Source organism: Rhinopithecus bieti, unplaced genomic scaffold (genome assembly GCF_001698545.2).
Source record: "Rhinopithecus bieti isolate Rb0 unplaced genomic scaffold, ASM169854v2 scaffold_8350, whole genome shotgun sequence".
Taxonomy (NCBI): Eukaryota; Metazoa; Chordata; class Mammalia; order Primates; family Cercopithecidae; genus Rhinopithecus; species Rhinopithecus bieti.
In genome coordinates, this window is record NW_016806031.1 from 205,094 (window position 1) to 215,185 (window position 10,092).

The 10,092-nt window shown below is 41.1% G+C and overlaps 1 protein-coding gene across 1 annotated transcript in view; it reads right to left on the reverse strand.

The window, feature by feature from the left end:
* Window positions 1-3,572: 3,572 nt before the first annotated feature.
* Window positions 3,573-10,092, reverse strand: part of GIMAP2 (GTPase, IMAP family member 2) — an 8,246-nt gene continuing 1,726 nt past the window's right edge. The window contains exons 2-3 of the mRNA XM_017874483.1: window positions 9,930-9,965; window positions 3,573-4,889 (exon numbers count right to left, since the gene is read on the reverse strand). Of these exons, the coding sequence (XP_017729972.1) occupies window positions 3,904-4,889; window positions 9,930-9,965 (1,022 nt within the window). The 3' untranslated portion in view covers window positions 3,573-3,903. The remainder of the gene's footprint in view (window positions 4,890-9,929; window positions 9,966-10,092) is intronic.

Here is a 10,092-nt window from a genome sequence, read left to right on the forward strand (position 1 = left end):
TGGGATTGCATTCCTGATTTAGCTTTCGACGTGACTGCTGTTGGTAAACAGGAATGCTAGTGACTTTTGTACCTTGATTTTGTAAGAGAGAAACATTTGGAAGAGAGAAACAAACTCTCTTTTGTTACTTTCTTTTATTTCTCTCTCTTGTCTGATTGCTCTGGCCAGGACTTTCAATACTATGTTGAATGGGAGTAGTGAGAGAGGACATCGTTGTCTTGTGCCAGTTTTCAAGGGGAATACTTTCAGGTTTTGCCCATTCAGTATAATATTGGCTGTGGGTTTGTCATAGATAGCTCTTACTATTTTCGAGGTATGTTTCTTCAATACCTAGTTTATTGAGAGTTTTTAACATGAAGGGATTTTTGAATTTTATCAAAAGCCCTTTCTGCATCTATTTAGATGATCATGTGTTCACTAATCTTTTCTTTTTCAGCCTAATGTTTTGCTAGCCCTTTCAATGTATTTCTTATATCTTTTATGGTAGTTTTTATCTCTAGAGGTTAAATTTGGGTCTTTTTCATGTCTTCCATCTTACTACTTAACTGTTTTAACATATAGCACACCATTGTAATAACTGTGTTAATGTCTTTGGCTGATAATTCTAATGCTTTTGTCAGTCTGGGCTGGTATTTATTCATTGATTTATCTCTTCATCATTGGTCATATTTTCTTGCTAATTTTCATGTTTTGTAATTTTTTACTGGATGCCAGACATCTGGTTTTGACCTTCTTATGTGCTGAACATTTTTGTACTCCTGTAAATATTCTTGAGCTTTCTTATGGGATGCATTTAAGTTACTTGGAAACAATTTGATCCTTCAGGTCTTGCTTTTAATATCTAGTAGGCATACTTGATAAGTTTTTAGTCTGGAACCAATTATTTCCCACTAGTGAGGCAAGGCTCTTCTGTGAACTCTACCCAATACCCCACAAATCACAGGCTCTTTTAGTTTTTATGGTCTGTGGTGAGTGCAGGACACTGTCTCCTCTAATATTCTTGACTGGTTCTTTTGTCACCTCAGGGGGCTTCACCACATGCATGTGGTGATCAGTATTCAATTGAAGACTCAAGGGGGACTCTCTGCAGGTGTCTGGATTTCTCTCTCCGTGTAGCTGTCTCATCTTTCAGACTGTTATGTGAACTCTTAGCCACCTTTGTATCTCCAGAATCCCAGCTCTATCTTCTCAAATCAGGGAGTCTGCCAGGTTCCACCTGGTTTCCATAAATGTTAGTTTTTTTTAACACTGCATAACAAATTACCATGAACTTAGCAACTTAAAACAGCATAGATTTATTATCTCAAAATTAGTGTGGGCAAGGAGTGTAGACATAGCTTAACTGTATGTTCTCTGCTTTAGGGTTTCACCAGCCTGTAATGCTAGCTTAAGTCTAATCAGAGGCTTGACTGAGGAAAGATCTGAACCCTCCGGATGTTGACAGAATTTGTTTCTTTGTGACTGTGACTAAGGATTTTGACTTTTTCCTGGATGTTGGCTAGAGGCCACCTGCAGTTCTCTGCCACGTTAGCCCTGTTCATAGGCAATTCACAAAATGGAAATTTGCTCCTTGAAGGCCAGCAGGAGAGGAAAAGCAAGTCTTTGTACAGCCATATAAATCACTGGAGTGACATTCTGTCACCCATGCCATGTTCTATCAGTTAGAAGTAGGTCTCAGATCCCACCCACACTCAAGTGGAGGAGTTCTACAAAGGTGTGAACACCAGGAGCCAGGAATCATTTGAAGTCAATATAGGGTCTGTCTGCTATACCCCCTCTGTGTTGTGACCTGAAAGCTCTCTCAAGACAGGAGGCTGGGACAATTGAAAGTCTTGTCTTGTTTTCCAATTCTCAGTGATTACTCTGTTACCTGATGTTCAGTGTCTTCAACACTGTCATTTTATAACATTTGTCCATTTTTTGGTTGTTTCACATGGGGCAGGAAGTGGGTATCTGGTCCTTGTTATGCTATTTTGATCTGACAAGGAAGTCTGAACTCTGATTTTAAATTTAGTTTTCTGTCTGTTGTCAGGATATGGAAGTGTTGTAGCTTTTAAAAAGTTGATATTATATTGAGATTAATTGCTTTACTTTTATTATCTCTAATTATCTATCTAAAATTATTATTTTTCTTTCTCATCAGTATTTATACCTTTTATTTTATTTCTGTTTTAAAGTTATTAGATAGATGAGATCTATGGTAACATGCTAAATAGAAGCAGTGATAGTCTGCATCTTTTGTTGTTCTAAATTTTAATACAAATGCCTGCAATGTTTGAGAGAAATTCTCTTTTTTCATCTGTCCACTTTTAGATGTTTTCCAGTATCTTTACATTGATTTAAAATTTTAAAGTTTTATAACTGCTGCTCACGGAGGAGTTTATGTAATCAATTCACTTCCCCATTATTAATAGGAGTAGTCATCATTAACTTTTTAAAAATCAATTATAATTTGATTTATTAAAATTTCATGAGTTTTTTCAAATACAGTTCATCATCTTTGGTAGTTTTTTGTTCCTTTTTAATTTGGGCTGTGTGTGTATGATATTTTTTTTTTTTTTTTTTTGAGATGGAGTCTGGCTCTGTCGCCGAGGCTGGAGTGCAGTGGCCGGATCTCAGCTCACTGCAAGCTCTGCCTCCCGGGTTTATGCCATTCTCCTGCCTCAGCCTCCTGAGTAGCTGGGGCTACAGGCACCCGCCACCTCGCCCGGCTAGTTTTTTGTATTTTTTAGTTGAGACGGGGTTTCACCACGTTAGCCAGGATGGTCTCGATCTCCTGACCTCGTGATCCGCCTGTCTCGGCCTCCCAAAGTGCTGGGATTACAGGCTTGAGCCACTGCGCCCGGCCACTGTGTATGATATTTTAAGAAATATTTCATAGCTACTTAGTACACTGTAACTAGTACTGTGATATTAAAGTTTCTGAGTCTACTTCCATTGGGTTTTTAAATCTTTTTGATCTTGTTCATAAGGACATAATTTAGGTTCACTTTACTGAATTAATTCCATGTGAATACTCAAGTGAATTGGAGATGGTTTCCTGTAGCGAAGATTGCGTTTGCTTCTACTGAATGTCAAGAATTGAACTAATTTTGGATAACTTTAGTCTCCTGGAAGGTCCTAAATTAATACAGAACGCTCCAAATCAGCTCTCCAATTTTATTAACAACCCAAGATTGATTTCTTCATTTCAGGATTGGTACCAGCATTTGTCTATTGGTCAGTTCTGCCTTCCTTGTTCATGTATTCCTCATGGGCCTCAACTCCAGTTTGTGCTCCTCATTTTAAAAAAATATTGTTTGCTCCATCTTTGGAATTTTCTTTATTTTTCTGGTGAACTCATCAATTATAAAAATTCTGTTTCTTTTAATAAATGTAGCCTCTATTTGCACCTAGCAAGGTGATGCTTCAGAATATCCAGTCCAATTTACTATCTTTTCTGACATTTGTCTTTACCTATGTTTCAGTGATCAGTCTGAAGGACGTCAGGGCTAAAATGAATCATATGTCCACTTAACATTTTCTAAGGAGAAAACTATAGAAGAGAATTAACAACATATGATCAAAGGAACTTTACAGTTTATGTAATATTATTTTATTGCCATTTTCATTATATTCAGTAGAAACGGTAGTACTAGAAAGAAGAAAATGAGTTTTTAGGAACATAAAACTGGCTTTAAATATTTGAAAATGAGAGAAATTTTATGTTTACAGATTTCAAAAGGCTTTGATATTATATTTCAATGCAGACGGTAACTTATATGATTTGGTTCATTAATAATTGGAGTGATGTTAAGATTTAAACATTTCATAGAATCTCAAATATGACATCGGGTACCACATTTTACAGGAAAAGCACTGTGATTCACCCACTAGTGAGTAAATAATAACTGGGATCTGTAACTATAACCTAGGAGTCCTGCGTTCTAGTCTAATAACTGTTCTCGAAAATATCATTAACTTTTTGGGTATAATAAACAGCAAGCTGCACAGTAAATTGCACATACTAAAGAGTAAGCAGCAAAACAAAGTGCACATGCTGTGCAATACGCAAAGCGACAGAATTAGCAATCTGAGACACAATTGAATACAAAATAAAACACACAGTTGTGTTTTGATTAAGGCTCTTTTTAGGGAATTTGCTTCAGCCAAGGCTATGTAACTTCTCTGAGTTTCCATGTACTTTATAAGGCTCTCTTTGAATTCCTTTAATTTTTGATCTGATCCCACAGATCCACATTTAGACCTCTGTATTAGGCTGTACAGCCCATTGGTATAGTGCTCACCATTTTTCTCCATCAACAGATCCTCAATCAAGTCCATTAGCTCCTTCACTTGGTCATCCTGATTTCTCCCTTCAGCATGGTTATTAAAGGCACAGATTCGCCCACCACATGCTGCCACCAGCTTGCTTAGGGCTTTGTTATCAGAGTTGCGCATGTAATCCATCAGGGAGCCACCACTGAGGTCTTCCTTGTGGGTAAAGAGGACAATTGTGTGTCCCATGGCATCCTCTCCAAAGATCTCCTTCACCCTCTGTGCAGCCTCCTGGTCCTGTGAGGTGTAGCGGCCCAGCTGAGTCACCAGGAGCAGCACATGGGGTCCTGGTACAGAGAGCAAGTAGCACCTCTGCACCTCTTTGTACAGAGCTTCACAGTGGTCCTTCCAAGAAAACATATCTGGTGTGTCAATAATGACAATCTCTCTACCTCCCCAGCTTCCCTGACTTTTGCTGCAAGTCTTAGTCAAGGTCCGGGAACTCAGCTTTGATTCAAATGCTTGCTTCCTGAGGATGCTGTTACCTGCAGCACTTTTGCCAGCTCCTGTTTTGCCCACAAGGATGATTCTCAGCTCAGATCTGCTGGCACATTGGCCCTTTGCATGTGATCCTGTGAGGAGCAAGTTTACTGTGTTATCACCACATTGATCATGGCAGTGGAATTTTTTTTCTTTTTCTTTCTTTTTTTTGAGACCAAGTTCACTCTGTCACCCAGGCTGGAGTGCAGTGGCACAATCTAGGCTCACTGCAAGCTCCACCTCCTGGTTTCATGCCATTCTCCTGCCTCAGATTCCTGAGTAACTGGGACTATAGGCACCCACCACCGCACCTGGCTAATTTTTTTTTTTTTGTATTTTTAGTAGAGATGGGGTTTCACCCTGTGGTCTTGATCTCCTGACGTCGTGATCTGCCCACCTCCGCCTCCCAAAGTGCTGGGATTACAGGTGTGAGCCACCACGCCCGGCTGGCAGTGGAATATTTTTTAATGGTAAGGAGGTATTCCCCATTATGTAAAAGGATACTGTCACATCTATTTCATGTATGAAATGAAAACTACCTTGATTTCTCTAGGACTGTAGGATATTGCCATTTGGAGCCTAGGAAAACATACTTGGGGATGAGATGGATTTAGAAACATTTCTCATCATGCAATGGTTGCCTGAATCACTCAGTCCTGGATCTCTAGAAGAAAAGTTCTCTGGAGATCAGAGATGTGGAGGCAAGGCTACGGGTTCCATCTCAATGTGGGCCAAGTGACCTGGCTCTGTTTCAAGGCCAGAGGTTTCTCCTCTGACCTTTGCTGGGCAGAGTGGGGTCATGACTACCAGGGAAGTGTCTGGACCAGCAAAATATTAGAATGAGCAGTGTAAAATTATTTTTATTAGTGAAGAAACAACTGAGATCTTATAAAGGATATCATAATTTTGCTTAGAAAGGATGGCATAATTTTTGTATAAGATAGTCACAGAATATGGTAAACTTCCCTCTCTCCTTCCCCATTTCCCTTCAACGTGGGTAAGGTTCTGGGGAGAGGAGTGAATGGGGACAGAGGTATGAAGGAGCTTGAGACTTTAGGGAAAAAATGTGTTTCATTCATTCCCCTTAAAGGGGAAGGCATAGGAGCCATGGTGCCATTTCTGCTCGTCCACATGGCAGTGAAAGGAATGACTTGTCTAGGGCGGGTTCATGGAAGACTCAAGATGCAGCTTTATAGTGGAGAGATGAGGTATTTAACTTGCAAGGTAGGGGTACTCTGACTCCTGAGGGTTAACCCCTTGATTCCTTTACTGTAAGGGAGGAACATTTGACCTGTATGAATGAAATGGAATACCATGATAACAGAAGAATCTTTCTGGAGAGAACATCCAAACAAACTAAGACCCTTCTGCTAAGCCCATTGCCTTTTGGGGTTTAGCTGTTCCTTACTCTCATGTTGCAGAAAGAAAGTTGGAGAAAGAACGTCTACATTGACTACAGAATATCAGAGCTTAGAAGGAACTTAGACTGTACAAAGAAAATGAGCTTTCTGAGAGGCAGCATGCAGTGGTGAAGAATAAAGAATCTGGAGCTGGATTGCTTAGTTTTAATTGTCTTTCCATTGCTAGTCATATGATCTTGGACAACTGATTAATTTCTCTGCATGTGACAGTTTACTCCATGTGGTGGTGTTCTAAGTATTAAATAAGTTAATATATGTAAAGAACTTAAAAGAGGGCTGGTGCACTAAAGCACTTAGTGAAAATTAGGCTAGGATTGTTTATAGCAACCTCCTTATAGAGGAAGTAACTTGCATGCAGCGGTTAAGTAACTTGGACAAAGTCCTAAATAGTTAGTGAAATCTACCATTTATTGAGAACTTTTAATGTGCCAGGATCTGTTCCAAGTGGTTTACCTTCATTACCTAATGTACTCCTCCTAGCAATGGTATGGGTTAGGGTTAGGTGCTGCAATGCCCACCAGGGGTCTTGTTCTTACTTGGTTCAAATGACCTCTTGGGCTCACAGAACTGCCATGGGCCTCACTGGGACACTAGTCTACTCTAATGGAAATCTTAGCTTGCCAGAGGGACAATGTTGGGCCTTCCACCTAGTGGAAGTCTATGCAGCAATTCATGGAACACTGCAAACTGTCACCTGGGGATGTCCCAGGGCAAGGAGATGGCATCTTGAGCAGTTAGAGAAGCCACCTGGACTCACAGGAGCCAATGTCGCTTGTAGCAACCCTGGGGTTTAGCTTCCAGATTCCCTGCAAGGAACATGAGAGTTATAAGAGTCACTCTGCTCAGGGAAGTTCCAAAGAGCTTCCTAGCATGTATTTATAGTTCTTTCAGCATAGATATAATTCACCCATCAAGAGAAGGTTTCAACCATAAGCAAAGTTCCTAATAATGTTATAGACATTTTACTCTTTTTAAATTACTAGAGAATCTGAGCTAAAACATTTAACCAAAGATTAAATTCTCAGGCAGAAAGGGAAATGGTTTGTCAACCTTTTAACCCACGGGTTCCTTTTATTCACCTTATTTTACACATGAATCTGCAACTTGGCCAAGAACTTAGAGCTATTAAAATTAACCAGTTTTGTAAATGAAAAAGCTGGCAGTTGAACCTGCCCATTTTCTATGCCTGAAGTATTAGTGCTTTGCCATGCTGCTACACCAATACTTGTTGCATATATTTAAGTATTTTCTCTTCCAGCCAAATTGACCAAAACTTATGGACATTTATTCTTATTTTCTGTATGCCAGTGAAGTTATGGCCTCACAGTGGGCATGCAATGTACACTTTTACTTAAAAGGAAGCAGGCATTACATTACAGATTTCTATATTCTGAAAACAGCAGCCAAGCAGCTCCTGATATACCTTGCTGGTGCTTGCTTAGAGGCAGCCAAACTGCACCTTTAACCTTCCTCTCGCCTATGAAAACAGAAATCAAGGGAGTCACTGAAGAGAACCGGTGGGAGTCCTGAGTTGCTGGCCTCTTAGGGAGTGCAGCCTCATTCTCTCCCGTGGGGAGGGTATAGGGAAGAGAATTATCTGCATCCAAAGCCAAGTGAGAGGGTCTCTAAAACATCCACTCATAAATATTGGGCATGTCACCGAAGTTGAGAGATAGGTAGGTCATTTCCCAGATGGGTGTCTGCTGAATGACAGAAACTGGTAAGCCTATCCAAGTGCAGCAAAGTGAAGAGAATTCTTGAGCAAATTTAGAGAGAAGTAAGATATTACCTGGAGTTTGGAGACATGTATGAACATGGAAATTGGTGTCTATTTCCTTTCTGGAGAATTCTAAATTTTGAAGGCAGACTAGAGCCAACTAGGAGACCAGGATAAGGTGTAAGAAGCAATGGCTTAGGGGGTTTCCCATGGACAGAAGGGATCTTATAGAAAATAATGAGGCACAGTTGCCTTGGTGAGGCCCTGCCAAAGGCCTGCCTTGTATGACAAGGGGAGTGCAATAGTAAGAGGAAGCCAGGGGTGCCATGAGGGTGGGAGCTAGTTGGATAATTCAGCCAGAGAGGGCACAGCTTCTGGCGGGAAGCATACAAAGCATCATCCCCATGGGGCCTCCACAGTGTCCTCGCACAGTGGAGGGTGTCTGCTGTAATGGGTCATGGGATGGCAGTGAGGACCAGCCAGGAGACGACTGCAAAGATAATGGGACTCAAGCACTCCACTTTCTTTCTCCAGTCACCCATCCTCCTGCCTGATGGGGAAAGAGGGACTAGCATGAGGGTTGAGGAGGCAGAGCTGGAAGGGAGAGGAGGACTTTTGGAAGGTCCCAAAGTTCAGGCTGAGGCTGAGGCTGAGGTAGAGGAAGGAGAAACTCATACTGAATGTAAGTTTGATATTAGATGGCACCGAACACTACAACACCTGATATATGTGGAATAGGGACTTTAATAGACTATTCTTCTAGTCTGTATTAATCATAAAGGCAACTGCCTGAGATGGCATCAATAAATCAAGATTATGGCCAGGCGTGGTGGCTCATACCTGTAATCCCAGCACTTTGCGAGGCTGAGGCAGGCAGATCACTTGAGGTCAGGAGTTGTAGATCAACCTGGCCCACATGGTGAAACCCTGTCTCTACTAAAAATACAAAAATTAGCCAGGCATAGTGACACATGCCTGTAATCCCAGCTACTCAGGAGGCTGAGGCAGGAGAATCACTTGAACCTGAGAGGGAGAGGTTACAGTGAGCCACAGAGTGAGACTGGGCCACAGAGCAAGACTCCATCACCAGCCCTCCAACCAAAACAAAAGGAAATCAAGATTGGATAATAAGAGGCAGTGATGGGAGGAAAAAAAGTTGTTTCTCATTTGGATCGCAGACTTCAGCTTGTTAATAACAAGTTCCATACACAATGAAGCCAGAGACCTCCTATTTCTCACAGGTGAGGGTTGAGTGTGAAGGGAACGAGTGAGAAAGGGGAGGTCAAGATACAGAGAAAGAGAGAGAGACACCCATACCATACAGATAGCAGAAACAGGTGCAAGAAGAGGAGAGAGAGAGAGAGGACAAGGGAAAGAAAGGGAATGGTAGAGTCAGAGACAGAGACAGAGAGAGACAAAGAATCTATAGAAGTGTGAGAGAAGGAAGAGAAGACTGAATGGTAGGAGAAGGAATATTTCAAAGAGATCTGAAAGATTTGTGCATAAAGGAAAAGCCTGGATGCATATTTTGGATCCTGGTGAGTATTTTAACAATTTTCAGGCCAGATGTGGTGGTTCATGCCTGTAATCCCAGAACTTTGCAAGGCCGAGGCTGGCGGAAACCCCGTCTCTACTAAAAATAATAATAATAATAAAAAAATAGCTGGGCATGGTGGTGTGTGCCTGTAGTCCCAGCTACTCAGGAGGCTGAGGCAGGAGAATCACTTGAACCTGGGTGGTGGAGGTTGCAGTGAGCCAAGACTGCGCCACTGCACTCCAGCCTGAGTGACAGAGCGAGACACCATCTCAAAACAAACAAACGAACAACAACAACAAAACCAAAACAAAATCCCGCAATTTTCAGCTGCCAGTGGTGGTAGCTGTGGGAGTTAGAATAAGATCCTTCATTCTTTTTTATTTTGCCCCGACATCATCAGAAGACACACACACACACACACACACACACACACACACACGAGAAGTCACTTTCTTACCCCAGTGATTGTGTTCATTTTGGTCCATTGGTGTTCCTGAGAAACAGACAGACAAGAAACTTATATTTCAGTTCTAAATCCTGAAAGATCTTTATTTTTCTTTTCTTTTTCTTTCTTTCTTTTTTTCTTTTCTTTTCTTTTTCTTTTTTTTTTTTTTTTTAGA